Raw genomic sequence first — 19,632 nt, forward strand, 5'->3', positions numbered from 1 at the left:
TTCCTAAAATACTTCTAGGAAAGATGGAGTCTTAATATACTATAGGTGTCTAGTAAGGTATAAGCTGCTTAAGAGAAGTGCATATTCTCCAGTGCATCATTTTACAACATCTTCTGACTGCCTTCACTTATTGAACCTAGAACTTATTACTGCTATAACAGAAGCATCAGAACAGAGTACATTTTTTTGCCTAATTAGCCCAGTTCTGAGTCCAAAATAGTTGTTAGGTTAACAATGAAGCTAATTTTGTGTAAAGACTTTAGACCAAGAATTGGAGAAGAGAATGCAGAAGTGGACATTCTTTTCTGCTGGCTGTGCTATAAGGGTTGGTAATCTCCAGCAGAAGAGACGGATGGGCAGTAGCATCTTCAGATGCCATAGCTTAATTATCCAGAAAGTATCTGCCAGAGCATGTGCTCATATAAAGCATTTATTTGGTGCATCAATCAATCTATTAGTTTTCCCAGTGTGTCATGATACTTATATTCATATAACCCAGAATCACTTGAGATTTTTTCTTCTCCCATATGGCAATAAATGCCATGTTTTCTTTCCGTTGTCACTCATATCTCTTTCAGCTGTGCAGTTTTCCAAATATCTCCCCCTCTCTGCTGAATCACTGCTGTACTTAAAACTGCTTCTCAACATGTACAGTCCAGTTTTTTGCATGCTGCAAAACTCTGTGCTTGAGGAGTCAAGAATCAGGGCACAGTGAGGGGTAGCTCTTTGTGAACGCACTGGGAGCCAAGACCCCAGCAAGACAGCAAGACAGGCATGGAGTGGCAGCAAGACAGCCTGGAGTCCAGATCACTGGGCAGGTCCTTGGAGATGATGTCAGGCTGGGACATGACCCCAAGATCTGGGAGCCAAAGCTCCGAGAGCAAGGCTGCTCTTACAGTGTGCACATGAAATGTGCAGTTACCCATTTATGGAAGTTCATGCTGGATATGGCCTTCGAAATAACAAAAGTGAACAATCATTGTGGTATTGATGAAATCTGGGAGAGAATAGCAATTGCTGTAGAAGCCTACTGTTTATCTTTGAATCTGCACAGAAGAAGTTCAGTGTTGCATGTGATTTCCTGTACTGAATGACAGGTGTTCTTTCAGGCACAATCCTTGCAGACCAGCACACTCTGACTCCAGTTATGGCACAGCTGGGCAGCGCTTACAGTTCAGTGGAACAGATGTGGGCAAACTTAATTTTTTAGGTACTGTATGCCATCTGCAGTAATGGCAAGAGGGAAGCTGATGTAGACATCAAGAACTTGCCCCCATTCATCTTTGCACCATTTTAATTGTCAGTCTAAAGTAATGTACTTACTTGGTATCTAAGCAGTAATCTACAGTGATATCTGAGTTGGAGCAATTTTCTTGCTGTGCTGCCTTGCTAATGGAGATGTACTCCCTGCATACAGGGATCACACAAACCATTACTGAATGTCTTCCTTCAGTACACCAAATGACAAAGCAGCCCTGTAAGGGAGGTGTTTGTTCTTTCACAGTAGTTTGGAAGTAGAGATAATGATGAAGACACGCAAGGGTTCCTCTTTTCCATCTGCCTTAAAAGATTGGCTTCATACAGTCAATTTCTGTTTGTTGAGATAAATATGTTACAAAAAACTTAGGTAAATTATAACATTTATTCCAAATGAGAAAAAATTTGATACCCTGGATGGAAGTTGTGGTTGTGATTATACCAGCTTATCTCCAAATCCACATTTAGCATGTTTTGTCCAGGTTGTAAACACATCAGTGATAACAAACAGTGCACAGAAGCAGAGAATTGATTTTGTTCATTTTTTTTGTAAACCAGCAGCTATAAAAGCCCATCATAGCTATTTAAGAAGTTGCTAAATATGTATGTTATTTTTAAACTTTGAAGTCCCTGTAAATCCAAGGATGTTTTATCTGGGAGTTCTCTCTTTCTAAGCAAATGTAACAAGGTTTCTTCATTCTATAGGATATCATTATTTCCTCTTCTGTGAATTCTTTTGTTAAATTAGGAAAGCCTTGCAAAAAAAGTCTCATATAATGATAGTGTGTAAAAAATGTAAAATATCTTTTTTTTAAAAAAAGAATGACTTTTTCATTGTTTTACTGCTATTAGCAAATGCATTTCAAAATCAAAATAACTTATTAGAATCCACATCTTTACACTGCTACTGAAATTGTGTTTTGATTTCTTTGACATGATCCCTGATTGCTGTGAGAAGAATCAGTTCAGTATTTTTGTTCTTAGATTCCCCCTCCTTTGTCTTGCAGCTACTTGTGGCAGATTCCATTAACAATTGCAGTAGGAAATACGAGCCACATCTCATCAGAGGCAATTATATGGGTGTCTAACAAATCAGGTAAAGCTAAACTTTCCTCCCAGTGGAATCTCATAAAGCATACTTGTGTTTTCCTCAACTGTTTCTTTGGAATTGATCCTAGATAATTGTTTAGTTGCTCTGCACCCACTTTCAGCTACCTGAAATGAATTACTAAGGAAGTATTGGGAAGGGAGAGAGGAGGAATGAAGGATAAGCAGCAAGCAAGTTTTATATTATCACAGAAATTAGACAGTATAGTGAAAAGTTTTTATATAGTACTGTGTACTTCAGTGCTAAATATTTTGTATTTAGCAATACATATCAAATTATTGATGAATGCAATTCAATTTATTGATTTGTGAAAGTTAAATGTAATATTCTTGTAGCAAAGTATCTGATAAGTATGGCATAGTAAATGCAAAACATTTACCTTTCTGTCATTTGTAACTCCAATCATGGTCTGAACCAGGCCTAAGAAATATTTACTGTCGCTAAAACATTTCCTTATCGATCTGCCAAAATATTTTGTATGCTTATTAAATAACCAGATGTGGGACCTTGAAATTGCATTCAGCTTACAGCTTATTCTCTCCCTTCTCAATTCTTACATGATCATAATAGCTACTGTCCTGAGAACAGCTACAGCTGGACATCAGAGTTTTTTTTTGTCATCTGAAAAAAGGAATCCCACTGTAAAAATTTCATGACGTATTTATTTCCTTAGTAGTTCATAGTACATCAGCTGACAGTTTTGGACTGGTGTTGGAGTAGATGAGGAAACAAATGAGGAGACTTAAGTAAAATGAGTGTAAGGGTGGGAAAAGAAATAGCCATATGTCCCCAATGAATTATAAAGGGTGAACTTACCCCTTCTTGTAAAATTAAAAGGCTGTAAAGCCTTCCCTCCAACAGATATTTAACTGGAACGAGGAATGTGTCAAACCTGTGTGTGTCTGTGCTTTTCCTTTTTCTCTAAGTCACCAAAAGGTAGTAGTCACATAGTGCTTAGCAACAAGAAGAAGCAGAGATGAATGGTGTAAGATTAGTAAAAATCTGAATAAACCAACTTTCTAGTGGTATCAAGTATGTGCTCTTTTGCCCTGATCATTTGCAGCCCATTAGAATGTAGCATGTTGATGTAATGGTCTCAAAATGTGCCTGGGACCAGGGCGATTTTCTTAACTGGGAAACATACTCTACTTAAAGTGTAATAAGATGCTGTCCTGCTTTGCAGAAATGTGTTGCATTGGCTGTATTTCTTTATGTGAACACCTTTGGAATGCTTGAAAAACCTCTTTGATCTTTCACAGTCTGCCTCAATGACCTGCTCCATTCTTGTCCTTTAGGACTTAACTGAACTCGCTTGAAGTTAATAGAAAGATTCCCATTGACTTCAGAGAGGGTTGATCTTCTCAACTCATCTCATTAGATCGTACTCCTGGTGCCTCCTTGATGCCTCCTTCCCTTCACTCCTGCCTTGAAAGTTCAGTATATCACTATTATCTGCACAGTTGCCTTTTGCTTGCAGAGTGCTGTGAAGGAACAAGATAATAAAACCTCTACCCACTCTTTTAAGATCTACTTACTCCTATTGGAGTGTGTTCAAGAAATAAACAATTTGTGATGGCCAGTGTGAGCAATCATTTTGGTGTGGCTGCTATATAGAAATTAAAGAGGAACTTTTCTAAGTCATCAGTTTCCAGTGTAGCAGGTCAATGTCATTGTGACCTGTTGCTATTATCCATGTTCTTAGTCATTACTTTCTCACTTACTTGCTACATCTCATTAAAATGAGACTGTAAGCTGATGAGTATAGCAAGGATGTACTTCTCTTGCTTATATTTGTTGTTGTCTAGTTCACTTGAAGGGTTTCTCAACATTAAAACGATAAGTAAGTATGTCTCTACATCTGCTCAGTATCTGATTCATTGTGTATGCTACTATATGCTGGGAAAGCTATAGATTCTTTTGTTGCACTCCTGGAGATTTCTGCAGCTTGTATGTTTCTTTCGTGAGGATCTGGAGGAGACTGTGAGACTGGAAAGGGCAGTTATCAGGACTGATTTGTTTGGGAAGGAATAATCCTGTAGAATTTCTGTTACGTTGAGCGTATGTGTTTTTGTATTATTCCAAAGAGCAGCCAAAGAATAGCCATTCAAGTGGAACAAAGCATTCCAGAGAGCATTTGGAAGATTGGAATCAATCACAGTGCTCTTCAAGTGAGTGTAATTGAAAACAGACACTCAGATCAAATTTATCAGACCTTGTTCAAGATCCAGTATTGTAAGAGAAATAAAACAGTCCCTTGACACTGAAGTTTAAAGTGGAAATTATAATTGTTATGAACTTGTGCTCTGTCATAGATCCAGGACCTGTTTCTGTTTCCTCTAAGTATGTGCCCTTTTTCTTATTCTCTGTGATGATGTACAGAAGGTAAAAAATCAAGAATCAGCTTTCATCTTGTCTCCACAAGACAAATGTATCGCAGGGCTTGAGGGAAGATTCAGGCCATTCTGTTGAAAGAGTACTAAGTGTGCAAGAACAGTTCTACCCATTACATTTCTGCATATCCAAGAGAAGCATAGACATGTCTTAAGTAAGGAGGCTTAGCTAGTATCCATTTCAATTAGGAAAGCCAAGCTGTGGACTAAGGCATACTTGCTATTTCCTAGGCATGAGTTTCTGGCAGTCAGGTTCCAGCTAGGAAATAAGACTTGGGCGATGCTGCTGACTGAAGTTTCCATTCTCACCTCCTGTACCTTGACTCATTTGTAATGTCCGAGGGAGGCAGTTCTCTGATGGACCTCTCTGCCTCTGGTAAAATTAGTCATTCAGACGCCTCTCATTATCTGTGCAGGATTGCCAGGAGATGGAGGAAAGAATTTTCTGCAGGACAATTACCTTCCCATCAGCAAGTATCAACTTACCTACAGTACTGGCACAATTTTGACAAGATGAGGAAAAAATTAATCCCTTTGTCCCAACTTTTATTCCTTTATCACATGGAAGATCCTAACAGGAAACTGCTGCTTACACTTGTGTAACATCACCTTAGGTGTTAGCTGTTCCAGTAGGTAGGAATGTTAAATTATGGTAGGGTAGTCTGCAGTAAGACTATGTGAAACAGAACATGATTGTATTTGCTGATATGATCTAGTTACTATAGAGTTCACCATACTATTTTTTTCAATGTGGAACTAAGGCAACATGGCAAGTGAGATGGAAAGCATATTTTGTTCTGGTTTGCCTTTTCTGAGTATGAAAAGTTGAATTCTCTATGAATCTCTGTATGAATTCTGCAAAAAGTTTTGCAGATTTTAGTTAATATCAGTATCTTTACACAAAGAAAACAAAAACAAAAACAAAAAAACAACGTTATTGTGAAGAAATTCCTTATGGAACATTTTCTCAGAAAATTTTCACTTGCTGTTCTTGGCATGAAATTGTGTTATTCTTCTGTAGTTATTTTTACGAGAAAATGGAGTCTGTTCCATCAATAGTGATTCCACCAAGCCAATTTCCCAGTGTGCTAAGAGTTGTATAAAATGAAAAGTTAAAAGAAAATAACAACTGTGAGTCTAAACACTTGAAGTGGTAGTGTTTAGCCCACGCTCTTGTCAGCATGGGAGAAATTTCTTGCAGAAGGGTGCCCTTCACCCAGAGCTGCCTCGTGTTGCTGTTTGGAGGAGCAGGCTTCCATCATGCCTGCTTGTTTTAGTGGAGTGGAAGTTGTTGGAGGGCTGTGAGAACTCGAACTTCAAGCCACTTGAAATTAGCACCAGCTGGAGGATTGCCTCACACTTCCAGAGCAGAGAAAATGAGAATCAGACCCTAACTGATTTTCTTTTTTTAACTTCAAAAAGAAATGTTGTAAAAATTAACTCTTTCCATCTCAATATTTCATGTATATATGAGGCAAAACTGAAAGTTTCAGAGCAGTGCTGTTTTCTGAGGTATCCACAGAAAACATGGCAATGGGAAAACACTTTTTGAGGAAGAAGATTAAAACCAAATCCCTTTAAACTGATATACTGTATATATATTCCAGATTTAATTTTAAAAGGTGAACTAAAGCCATCAAAGATAGATTTCTTCCCAAATGAAATCTTTGTCACTGTTTAGGAAGTCATGAATGGTTTAATTTAGGGTTTAACGCTGAATGACCACCTTTTCCCTCACTGTGATACTTTAAATGGGAAACAAATGTGTTTGTGATAAATGGAAAAATTGCCCAGGTGGATAGAAGTTTTCTGTGCCGTAATAACCTAAAGAAAGATTTTTTTTTTAATAAGAAGGCATGAGGATTGGCAGATTCAAACATCAAATTCCAGTAAATTATATAGAACTGTAAGAACCACATGCTTACTGCAGTCCCTTAAAATAACCACCTGCTTACATGAACTAGAAAGGCATGAATGATTTCTGTTCCGTATTTCAGGAGGAGGTCAACACTTGAGTGGTCTTATCAAAAAATAATAGCAAGTGGTAACGGTTGGATTTAAACTGACCAAAATAACAATAATGCCATCAAGCTTTGAAATGATACCATTCTCCATTAAAGCTCTATGTGTTGGAGGAGTTCCACAGCTGTTATTTACAAGATAGGTTTTTTTTTAAGTTTTCTTGTTTGACTGACAAGTATCGTTCAGTACTGTATTAAAGTAAAAGTGATTTCCTCACTACAGAGTGCACAACAATGCACATACTGAAATGAGAAAAAACACAAGTATGTGTTTCATCTGATCTTGAAAATTTCTATTCATTGTTTTTTGGTTTTCTTTTTACCCAGAATGGATTACTGTGTGCCCATTGCTGTTTTGATAGGTTTTTAGGTGTCAGAGAAGTGCTGGGATCATCCAGTTACAAGTAGCTCTTTCCAGCTACGGTGGCATTTAAAGGCTAGTTTGCAATAGAAAAACATGGACAGAAAGCAGCACGACATTAGCACAGGATGAATTTCTGCCATGTAAAAACAGTTTCCTCTTGACTCTACAAGGCAGTACATCCCTGAAGACCTAGGGATATTCTAAAAGTTTTTGTTTCCCTCAGCAGCCTCTCCAAGATAAAGAAGTGGGTATTTTTGCTGTTGCTTTTAAGAAATCCAATAGTTTGATTCAGGACATAGCTGAGATTTAACAGTGATAGACTTTATTCACAGCACCATTCTGGGTATAATAAATAGGATAGGGGTAGATCCAGATTCAAATTCCTTTTTCTCTCTCTGTTTTATAGCAGTTGTATGAGCCAAATCCTCTATAAGGAAGTGCTCTTAGCACTGTGGTGTAAATTGTTAGTATTTTTATTTTTTATTTGTCTACGTGTGTTTTTCTTTGTATAAAATAATTGAATCTTATGCAATCAAACCAGGAACCAGGATTTGAGTCTTTTGTGAGGAGGCTAGATGTGAACAGCTGGTGATTATGATTTCAGGTTCAGTATTCAATGTACTCGAGTAGAAGAACAACCTCAGTTGAACAGTCTAAGAGAGTTTTTTTTTTAGAACTGAGCTGCAGCCCAGTGTTTAACAAACCTCTGTGGAAGAGAAGGCACCTGATGTTAAAATCCTCTCCCAAATCAGGTTGTGGCAGTAGCAGCTTAGTATTTATACACTGGGTATGCTGGAAGCCAGGAGTCTGCAGGGCACAGGTTGTAAATTGTGAGCTGGAGAGCTATATATGTACAGTTTAGATGCCCTATTACTCCTGGAAGGCTAGAGCTTGGCATACCCCGATAATGAGTTCTTACAGATCCTCCTACAGTTTAGTTACCCTGTACCTGCTAGTCTTAGCTAGCTATGTCTCTCCACCTAACGCTGGGCTTGCCTTTTTCAAGGCTGGTCTATAAGCAACCTGGGCTAGTGGGAGGTGATATAAGGGTTGAAAGTAGATGAGATTTAACCCAACCCAAGCCATTCTATGACTTAGTTCTGTTTGTTTTTTTCAACTAGTCTTATTTCAGCGTTTAAAGACTATGTTGGTACTTTATCTAAGGTAACTAAGTGGATAAAGTAAATATTTTAACTAAATAAAAGAATGTTTATTTTTTTTCTCAATCATTTGCATAATTAGACTGAGCTAGTGCAAATCAGTTAGACAAACCCTAAAAGAACAGTAACAAATTAAATTGAATAGGCAACAACTGAGTTTTTTAGGTATAATATTTCAAAGCAGGGTATTTTGAAGAAATATTAATGATGTTAGGACTACCTAGATGAGAAGAAGACTTCCATTTTTAATCCCTCAGCCTTTACTCTGAATTCATATGTGAAAAACTGCTCTATGAATTTAAAGATAAACAGATTATTTGGTGTTTTTAGAATTGGATCTCATTGCTTTCTGCATTTTTTTGCACCTTTATACCATAGCTGTTTCTTTTCGATGCTGTTATTTAGCCAAGAGAGAACCATAACTTTTATCTGTAGTTCTAATCATCTATTATTTCCTCAGAAATTACTTTTTTTTTTTTTTTTTCCAAGAAAGGCTGTAAACAATTTCATTTCTTTAGTAGGTCTAGGTATGAGATAGTGTATTTGAATTGTTAAGACCATATTGCAAGCTTGTCTTTTTTCATTTGTTACTTTCAAAGAACTGAAGCATTCAAAACAATTTCCTTTTGGAATTACATTTGAAACAAATTTGGCTTTTTGTTTTTTGTTTTGTTTGTTTGTTTGTTTTTGCTTGCTTTTGAAATTCATGAGAAGACATTCCTTTTGTCAGAAGCATGCATACTAGTTTTATTGGTACTAGTACTTGGTATTAGTGGTACTAATAGGAATGGGAGGGTGGTTGGACTAGATGATCTTGCAGGTTGTTTCCAACCTTGTGATTCTGTGTGTGATTCTGTGTGATTCTGTATTATAGCAGAAAAAAGGTGTTGCTGAATTTTTCGAGTTGTTTCATAATCAGTTATATCAGATTAATGTACTGAATTGAGAGATTATTCAAGAGACATAGATGTCTGATACTTCAGCCCATGATGATTCGTCCTGTAGTGAAAGAAGCACGTGATGTGATTTCAGTGTATTTTTGTTGTGGGCATCCTTAGTCCTGCAAATAGTGATGGACTGGCTACATTCTTGCTTGTAAAAGTACTGGGATATATGCTTTCAGTCCCTAGGTGATTACTTAAAAAGAGGGAAAAGATGAAGAGCAGGTTAATAAATGCAAGGTTAATTGGTATAGTTCTAGAAGAGAGCCTCTCAGTGATTAGTTAGCTAGAAACTACACAACTGGAAAATCCAATAACAAAAGTGTCATTGACTACATGCAGAAAGAGTTAAGGGTTTTTTTTGTTTTTGTTTTGAATCACAGGTTTAATCTCTCTATGTAGCAAATCCATTGAATGACTAGAACTGTATAAAGTATTGTAGCATGGCTAGCATCAGGTACCAGATTTAAATGGGCATGTCTTTGATAAATATTAGTAGCCAGAAAAAGGAGCCCTTGCAGATTTTTGTGGGCAGGGTATCTCTGTAGGAGCCTCAACTACTATCTCTATATGAGTACAGATAAAAAAAAAATGATTAACCCCAATGATTTTGTTAGTTTTATCTTACTAGCTTAGTAAGTTAGTCTTCCTAACTTATGAGTATTTAAAAAAGGACAGAATTTAACAAATACATCTTTAGAATTTTTAAAGATAAAACTAAGCCCCATTCCCATGTTCTTCTCTCTTTCCAGAACACCACAGAATTCCTGCTTTGGAAGAGGCAAGTTGGTTGCTGGGGAACATCAACCAGACTGGCTACTTCAGAGTTAATTATGATATTAGGAATTGGAGGCTGCTGATTAATCAGCTGACAAGGAACCATGAGGTAAGCTCTTCTTCTCAACCCTAAAATCTGCTTTGATATGTGAACTTTCATTACTTTATCACCCTAAATGGTTCCATTTTTCTGGTTGCTCCTCATAGGTTATCTCTGTCAGCGATCGAGCAGGCTTGATCGATGATGCATTCAATCTAGCCAGGTATGTTTGCTTGCAGATGATCTATCTTCATACACATTCCTGCAACAACTCATGCAATCACTAACTCAGCAGTAGAATGTGTTTTGAAGTTAAATATGTCTTAAATGCACTTTTGTTTTTTTTGTTGTTGTTGTTGTTTTTTTTTGTGTGTGTGTGTAGTGCATAAATGTGGTCTCTAGCACATTCACTGCTCTTGATCAATAATTGCTGTAGGGTATTTTCCAGTCTGGAGAGGTCTGATCAATTTTGCACCTAGTTCAGTTTAACACTTTGGAAGTAAATAATCACCTTCCACTTTCTCAGATGTACAAGGAATGAATTCTTTTTTTTCTTCTTTTTCTCCCTAAAACTCCCTCCCTCCTTCTCCTTGTTCTTTTTTTTCTTCTTATAAGTGACCCTTTTGCTGTATTTTATTTGTGTTGGAAAGCACCTTCAAGCTCCAGGAGGTTTTTTTTTTTTTGCTCTGACTTATGGCGTTATATCATTTTTCCAATATCTTTCTTTTCTTGTAATCTGTTAAAAGAGACTATTTTTCTGTATTATGTTTTTCACTTGGAATGGAAAGTTTGAGTTTTGTTGATTGTTTCTGGAATTTATACAGCTTTTTTGTGTTTTAGTATGACTAGAGTTATGTAAATTAACGCACTCAGTGCTGGTTAATGCTTTCTTTATGAACTGAGACAATTGGATCATCCTCGTTTTGAACTCAAAATGTTCAGTACATTGGTAGTCAAAGTGAAAAATGAGAGAAAAGTAGAGCAACTTTTCAAACTTTGAGATTTTAGAGATTCCTGGGAACATTGCATCAATGAAACGCTGTGATGTCAAAGTCTGTGTGAGAAGAATTCCTGATATGACTGGATTTTATGTTTACCCAATGTATTTATAGCTTGAAAGAATTGGCAGGATGGAGGTACATTTCAGTAGAAATGGTCATCAGAGATTTTTGAGATTCAGGCACAATGTCACACAAATTATGGCTGTGTTGTTCCAGCTTCTTTGCAGTAAAGAATAGCTGTGTGCCCTATCACTCCATTCTTGCAGCCAGTCTAGCCCATATACATCACATAAACTAGTATTAGCCCTTATTTAACAGTCCGACAATGTAGCAGAGAAGAAGGCATAGCAGGGAGAAGATGAGCACCCTTTTTGTTCTTGCACTGCTCTTCATTCTTGTCTTCTAGCTTCTTCATGAATGCTACATGATTAGAAGTAGGTTGCCATTTCAGTTTTCAGTGGACTGTGACCCATGTACTCCTTGGCCAGAAGAATACTACAGAATGTTCCAAAATACGTAAACTACTGCAAAAACTGATGTGTGCTTAGCAATGTAACAGTCTCTTCCAGTTTTTTTCATTTGTTTTTTATTTTTTAATTTTTGACTTTTTGGCACCTCTGAGCTGGTTTTTGTCTAATAAAGCTGAAGTAATTTATGGCTGTACGGAATCAGTGTGTGGCTTTTCTCTTTTTCCATGAACTGAATGCATTCAGATGTGATTTTACTTTACTGATAATCTAAGCACTGAAAAAAGCCTGTTTCTGAAGCTGATTCTTGTAGGTTGTGGTTTTTCTTCATCCTGAGCCAATGCTCTAGAATGTCATCTTCATGAAACATAAAGACAAGGTCTTGATTAATGTTGCAACCTGCATAATCTGGCCAAATTTTCCTACCTAAAAAACACCCAGACATAGACAAGAAGCTCATTCCCAACCTGCTTTCCAAAGCATGTTGATGATAATACTGGATCAAGGTGTTTTTTCTACAAGTAGTTTTGTGAGAGCACTGTGAGTTTGTTCACAAGATTTTGTGTTCTAAAATCTTAACATTTTGTTTTTAATGTTGAGCTGCAGTGGTCATCTACTGCATTTGCTAATCATGCACAATGGAAAAAATATCAGTTGTGCTAAATATTTGCACTGTATACTCATATGTATCTGTACTTAAGTGGTAATGCACTTTTAACAGGGATACACATATAGATTCCTGCTTCTTTGAAATTTTTTGACAGACTCATGTCACTAATACTACTTTGAATATACAACTCACAAGCCAGTCTTGCTGTGACAGAATTGGCTGAAATAGAGATGTAGAGATGCGCGTGTTTGCAACTAGTAAATTTATAGGCAGTATTCAAAGGGTAGCAATAAGTTACATAGACCTGGCTAAACTTGGCATGTAGGCTTTACTGTTAATCTTTTCTTACTTCATTCATCTATCACTTTTCTAAAGAAAAAAAAATCCACAATTGATTATAGTCATGCTTGAAATACTCTTACTGGCTAGCTGGCTGTCTGGTATAGCTTTGTAAGAAGACTTCGGTATTTTTTGTTCTCATTTCCCCTCTCAGAGACTAATAAAGACCAGGGACAGACCTACTCCTTGCCTTATCATGAGCAGGACTAGTGAGGCACTGAGAGAGTTAGGAGTGTTTTGGGACAGGCCTACATACCTGAGCACCTCTGGGAATATGAAAGCATGTGTGGAAGTTCTTGTGGGGGCAAGTGGTGGGGACTTGCACACTGCGCTACAGTACAATGCAGTGGTCTTGCTGTTTCAGATGCTCAGCAGTGTTCCAAAACAAGCTCTGAGGACTATCTAGATGACACTGACGCTCTCAGTGTTCTCAGAAAGTCCAGGTTCAGAAGGCCATCATTAGCCTAAGAGCAGCCTAGCTTTTACTCTTGGCTGCAAGGCACTCTGCAGAAAGTTGCTTTGCTTTTTATCAGAGCAGAGCCATGCTTTGGATGTTACCTGCCTTGTGGATGCAGCACTGATTCAATCTAATGTCTGATGCACAGACTGTGTTTCTCCCTCTCCATATAATGTTATGTGATAGGGAGATTAAACACAGACAATTGTCTTTGACTGTAACATGTGAAAAGGTGAGTAACCTTATTGACCAAGCACAGAGGTAGTAATTGGTAGTTTAGACCTGACTTTGGAGAAGACTGCTGTTTTTAAGGCTAATTCTGTCCTCTGATGTAGTCCCTGGTGGTACAGATATATTATCTTCTTGTCTACCTCTATAAACATAGACATTTTGAGTGAGGAGAGAGCTCTGAAACATATACTTTTATATTAATCCCTAGATATTATTTTCTATGATAAAATAATATCTAAATGAAAACATAACTTCTTAAATCTGTGCATGTCCCTTTTAAAACAATTTCCAATGCAAGCAGCTTTTTTACTGTATTAAATACTGTATTTCTTTAAAATGCCCTGTACTTAGAGATTTCTGAATACCGCCTAGTGCGCTGTTGAACTTGATAATGTCCTCTCCACAGCAGAAAGATTCAACTCTAATTTTCCAGTGTCCTAGTATGATAAGTCCTAATGTGGTATTTCTATATACTATTAATGCAAACTGATTTTGTTTCTGAAACATATACATGTCTTTTCGTTAGGAAAACATTGAGATTTGAAGAAAGCTGAAAAATATCATTTATTTTGAGCACATATTTAATTTTTTTTTTTTCAGAAGAAGTGTTTGATTTTATTGCTCCAAAATGTTTATCCTTTTATTGTCCAGTATAATGATTTCTCAAAAATAAGTATAAATGAATTGATAACTTCAAGGAATATTTTAAGCTCTATAAATTTAACTTCCTAAACTTTTGCGCATTTTCTATGTAAATATATTCCTTCTTCTTTGTGTATTTTGGTTCCATAAAATCAATCAAGCAGAATTGAACTGAATAATAACAATAAAGGAAAGCTACAGCTTGCCCACTGTGTTTGAATTCTCACAAACTTGTTTGTTTTTTTGAAATTTTTAAGCATTATTTTGTTCTCAGCTGTAGTGCATATGTGCACCCTGAGGATCTCAAGTGCTGTAGCTTTGGCGGTAACATCACTTAGGGAAATATATGCCCAAAATTCTTGAGCTGGAACAGAACCTTAGTGCTCTGTCTTTCCATCTCATTGATGATCCTTATTGGCCGTTATTTATCAAGGAAAAATATCGGCCTTATTTATCAAGGAAACTGCTGGAAACTGCAGCATAGGGAGTTCCACACAAATGTGCGCAAGAACTTCTTTACAGTGAGGTGACGGAGCACTGGAACAGGCTGCCCAGGGAGGTGGTGGAGTCTCCTTCTCTGGAGATGTTCAAGAGCTGCCTGGATGCCTACCTGTGCGACCTGCTGTAGGGAACCAGCTTTGGCAGGGGGGTTGGACTCGATGATCTCTGGAGGTCTCTTCCAACCCCTACAGTTCTGTGATTCTGTGATTCTGTGATCTTTTTAGAATGCTTTTTTGTGAGATTTCAGAACAATTTGGAATAATGCTGATTGTATTAAATGAGCTGGATGTGTTGATAATAGACTGAGATAGACAAGAGAAGACAAATGGAACTGTGTATTTCCTCTGAGCTTTGATTGAACAAAGGTAGTATCACAGGAAGAAAGAGTTGCTTGAGAGTGTGAATAATGCTGTCAGGTTGTTCATTCTTTCTCTTTCCTTGGAGTAGGGTATTGGTGAATATGTGAGATGGGATGCTTCTCACTTTACTTTAGACATCCCAAAGGTAGACCTGTAAATCTGAGCTCATCATCCTGGACTGCACTGACAGATAATGGAGAGAAATGTGCACTTGACCTCTTGAAGCCACTTAATACAGACCTAAATAAATTACCCTCCTGATGTCCACAGCATTGTGCCACCCCTAGTTCTTATTTGCAGAGCCCTAAAGTTTCATATTCACTTCCACTCATTAAGCTGGTTGAATTAATCCATTGTTATGTCAAAGAAAAATATCTGGTTTTATTCATTGCTAATCAGTGTATAATCAGATGATCAGATGTGAATGTGGATACCTATTTTACTCTCATTTAAAATATTGTTCCTTCCTGTTTGGAAGAAGCCACCTGTATTTCTCTTGAAACCCGAAGTATATCTAATACCCCTCTTTCCTGCTTTCACTTACAGTCATGTTAAAGTGATAGCTGCTTGGCTTGCAGGACAGTTTCTCAGGAATGAGCTTCTGATACTGACAGTCTGCCTTACTATTGATCAATATCTTGCCTTCTGTCACTGAAGAGATTGTGTAGTTCTTTGGATACTCAGATTTTTCTGACAGTTCAAATTGCCTAGTGACAGTGTGGAATATGCCAAGACTAAACTCATTGATTACACATTAATAAAGGCCAGAGATAAAATTTGGTTGTACATTTTGAGTATTTCTTATCACTACTCCTTAAGTGGATTCATGAAAAATCATGAAGTGGTGTTGTTAACTAATTGTTTTTCTGCTGCGGGGTTTCTTCACTGTCCATGAAGTCTCTTTTTCTGAGAGCCCTTTTTGAGCATTAGAGAACAGCAGAGAAAACCTGTATGTCCTTGATCAACATAGAGCAGAGGAAAACAAAACCTAGAAACTATGTAACTGAGGGATAATAAATGGTGTGACAGTCACTCAGTGTTTGCAGAAGTAGATGAGTAAATTAGTAAAAGTGAGGAAAGGCTGTTCTTACTGGCAGAATAAGAAACAGCTTGACCATACTGCAGTGTTGCCTATTTCACAGCTTATGAAGAGAGGGAGCTGTTGTCTATACAGTATAAGTTCTTTTTAGGACAGCAAGCCTGCTCCTGTAGACTTCACAGATACAGAGAGTGACGTCGGAAATAAGCAATGAGAAAAAAGCACACTTTCAGAATTAGCTGTGAACTAAAGAGCTTTCCTTTTTGTTAGCTTTCATGAAAGTTCCTCTTATAATCTTACACATCAGACCAAAATCAGGAGCCTGATGCAGGCAGGTAATAAGTTACACTGATTGTTTTCCTGCCTTTAATCAGTTCTTGGCTTGCTTTGTTCGAAATTCTGAGTTCTGCTAGCTCTAGAAAATCAAATTCTGAAGGTAAGGGAAAGGACAGTGTCAACCTGACTTTCAGATCAAAATCCAGATTCTCTAACTTGACACAAATTTGTCTTTAACACATGAGGTTTGACTACAAGGTTGGTTCCAAAAGTAAAATTCAGAAATAAGCTACAACAATATGACCAACATTCACACAGAAGCAACTGCTGACCAATGGAATTCCTGACTGTAGTTATCATGTAACTTAATCTCTAGTTTGTATGATCTAATTCGAATGAAAGCATACGAATCCACAATGCTTACTGATAAATTTGAAGAATATTTTCTTGAAGAAGGAAGTGATTGTCTCTCTCTACATTGTACTGATTTGACATCTTCTTGAACACTGTGTGCAGTTTGGGCACCCCAGTACTAAAAGGACGTAAAGTATTGGGGAATGTCCAAAGGAGCGCTACAAAGATGGTCTGGAAGGCAAGATGTACGAGTGACAGCTGAAGTCCCTTCATGTCCCCTCAGGACAGAGCTGAAAGAAGGCCTCATGGTGACCTACAGCTGCACACAGGGAGCAGAGGGGCAGCACTGAGCTTCTCTCTCTGTGACAGCAGCAGGGCCAGAGGGAACAGTGTGGAGCTGTGTGAGGGTTGGGTCGGGTTGGGTGTAAGGGAAGAGTTCTTCACCAGAGGGCAATGGGCATGGAATGGGCTGCCAGGGCAGTGAGCACAGCCCCAAGCTTCCAGAGATCAAGGAGCATTTGAACAATGCCCTGAGACATAGGGAAAAGCATGATACAAACTATCAATCTCTGTGGAACAAGGGGTTGGATTTTATGTTCCTTGTGGATCTCTTCCAACTCAAGATATTCTTGATTCTATGATTCTATGAAATATGTACATGTCAAAATTAATGAAGTGATATTCATTGTCATTTTCCACAGCTGAAGATGTCATTTACGGTAGCATTTGTTGCAAGTCTTCCAGCACGTCTAGGATAATTAGTTCCATGTTACACTTGATTATGTTACTTAGAGTCCTGTTCAGTGTAGTGTCAGGAAAAGTCAAGGCATTTGAGGCCCCATTTAAAACTCTGTGTCTAGATAATAAGTAGGCAACAAAGATAGAAGTTCTCATCTAGCCTAAGTTCTGAATTTCAGATTGTTTCCAAATTTTAGCAGCTATATCCGGGGTTATTGACCTTGTTTGACTTGGGTCATTCGTAAACAATCATAGAGAGTTCATTTAAATGAATAAACTGTAAAGTTTAACTCTAGCCCTCATTACTATTCCTGATACCATTTGCTGGTAATTCAACAGAGAAAAACAACAGATATGTTAAGTAGCTCCTCTAATTAATGCCTCTGAGTTAGTAACTAGTTAATGGAGCAAGTATTAGATAGATAGTTTGCTCATGCTTGATTAATAGTGGTATAGACTTAGTATTTTAATAAATAAGGCCTCATTAAAATTATTTCAGCAGATACTATAGTAACTTTTCACTGTCGAAAATTTTAGTGATAGTTCTACACGTGAGCTTGATTTAGATATGTTTTCCTAGAAGAGTTGTTTTTGGTGTTCCTTTGATATAAATACTCTCGGTGAATCACAGCAGTTGTACCTTTCCTAGAGATAATAGCCACAAATACTTTAAGGTAGCCTTCATTCATTCTGTATACTCTGTATCCATCCATATGTTCTTTGACATATCACAGCCTTGATATCTGCTTTACATGGAGATACACTTTTCAGCTTACATTTACATATGTTCATAAAAGAAGAATCAAACTAATTCTTGACAGTAAGCATTCTAAAAGTCAGTTCTGTTGTTGGAGTTATGTATCATTTTTGCATCTGATTTTCTTGTGTAGATAAGAGCAATGAAGCAAATTGTACAACACATTTCAGGGAATCACTGGCACTACAAGAGCATTCTGGAGAATAGAAAAACCTAGTGAGAGCAGCTGAAGAAGTTGAATAAGAGTCTTCGGCATGCACAAAAGAGAAGCTGGAGGTCTCAGTTCTTTGCAGAGAGTTTAGTGCAGTCGGTAGGTATGGGTGTAGCGTGCATCTATCTTGTAGAAGTGGGTGATGTTGTTAATCCACATTCCCACAAAATTTCTTATGCATTGTTCATTACTTGTACAATTATAGCAATATTTTTGTTCTGTAACCTATATTAACTCTGTCCTTAACAGAAGAGCAGAGCAAACGCTTTCAAGAAAACATGACAGTAGTTTCAAGGGAGTGCAAGAATTATTTTTAGCAGCTGGCTGTCTGCCTGTTGTCTTTTCAACTCATGCTTATGGTCTGTTCAAGATGCTTGCCAAAATTAGTTTGATATGGGTGTATTCATGTTGCAGTGCAGATGCTATGGACTGTCGCATAATGATAGCAGAAAGGAACAGTCTGTGGAATTCGCTTTGGGAGGGTTAATCAGAACAGTTCTGAATTGTACTTTGAGAGAATGCTCAGCTTGGTGTTTCAAGTTGAATGAGGAAGGTGCTGTGAGTGGAGCTTCTTGAAGGCTTCTTAGCAACTTTGGGTAGTGGAAAGGGGGCTGAAAAATGCAAATATAACTTGTGTGTTTGTGATGCAGTTCAAGTCTCTGCCCATCCTCACAACTTCAGCCACTGTATGGGAGGTCTGCTGTCTCCTTCTTAGTTGTGTTTGTTCTGTGTGCTCTGCTCTCATCTATAACACCCTTTTTCTTTCCTGCAAGTGTGTTCACTGCCTTTCCCCATCTCCTTCACTTCTGCTCTTATAATAAGTAGCTTTTTTTCCTTCTAGAATGCAATTACTTTTGACCAGAGCAGAAAGCAAGAGACCCTGCTTCTCTTTGTGGCAGGGAGGCTGGAAGTGCCACTCTAAATATCCCATCTTTTCCCTTTTTAACAGCACCGACAAAGGCATATGAATTAGGACTAATTTTTCTAGCTAGAGAGGACTATCATCAGTAAACGAAAATCTGCTACCTTAGGCTGCTGACTGCTTTGCCTGCAGTTTGGAGCTCAGAAACTATGCTACTTTCTGGGCTCACCCAGTTACGCTATGCCAGGGTTGTTATTATCTGGAAGAGATTTGATCTTTGGCAGTATATGCTCTGTCTGCTTGGCAGAACATACCCAACTACCTGCCAGGATACACTTCTGAACTGAAAGTGCAGGTTGTGCTTTCAAGTTTTTTTGTTATCATTTGGTGATTTTATAAAGCAGTTTTTGAAAGTGTATGCTAGGATTTATTGGTGTTTCACAGAGAAGAGTAAGGTCTCTTTTCTCAGTGAAATGTAATTCTTCAGAATTAATGTTTTATGAATTTGTCTTCATATTTGGCTAGAATGGTATTTTTCTCTAAGTGAAGCAGTAAATGGAAGAACTGTGTAAGGAATAGTATGCTGGATAGAGACTAGAGAAATCTCAGGTGCTGTTTCTGCTATGGAATTATTCGGTGACCTTGGTAAAATCACTTAAACTGTTTGTGTGTCAGTTTTCTCTCTGTAAAATGAAGATAAGAGAATAGGTGAGGGGTTATAAGAATTTCA

The 19,632-nt window shown here is 37.6% G+C and overlaps 1 protein-coding gene across 1 annotated transcript in view; it reads left to right on the top strand.

Moving 5' to 3' along the window:
• The window catches only part of TRHDE (thyrotropin releasing hormone degrading enzyme), a 207,337-nt gene that overhangs the window by 154,261 nt on the left and 33,444 nt on the right, over positions 1-19,632 (top strand). The window contains exons 10-12 of the mRNA XM_042815914.1: positions 2,265-2,353; positions 9,994-10,127; positions 10,226-10,281. Of these exons, the coding sequence (XP_042671848.1) occupies positions 2,265-2,353; positions 9,994-10,127; positions 10,226-10,281 (279 nt within the window). The remainder of the gene's footprint in view (positions 1-2,264; positions 2,354-9,993; positions 10,128-10,225; positions 10,282-19,632) is intronic.

Source organism: Centrocercus urophasianus, unplaced genomic scaffold, assembly GCF_019232065.1.
Source record: "Centrocercus urophasianus isolate 14NV4802_14NV808 unplaced genomic scaffold, USGS_Curo_1.0 seq_15, whole genome shotgun sequence".
NCBI lineage: Eukaryota > Metazoa > Chordata > Aves > Galliformes > Phasianidae > Centrocercus > Centrocercus urophasianus.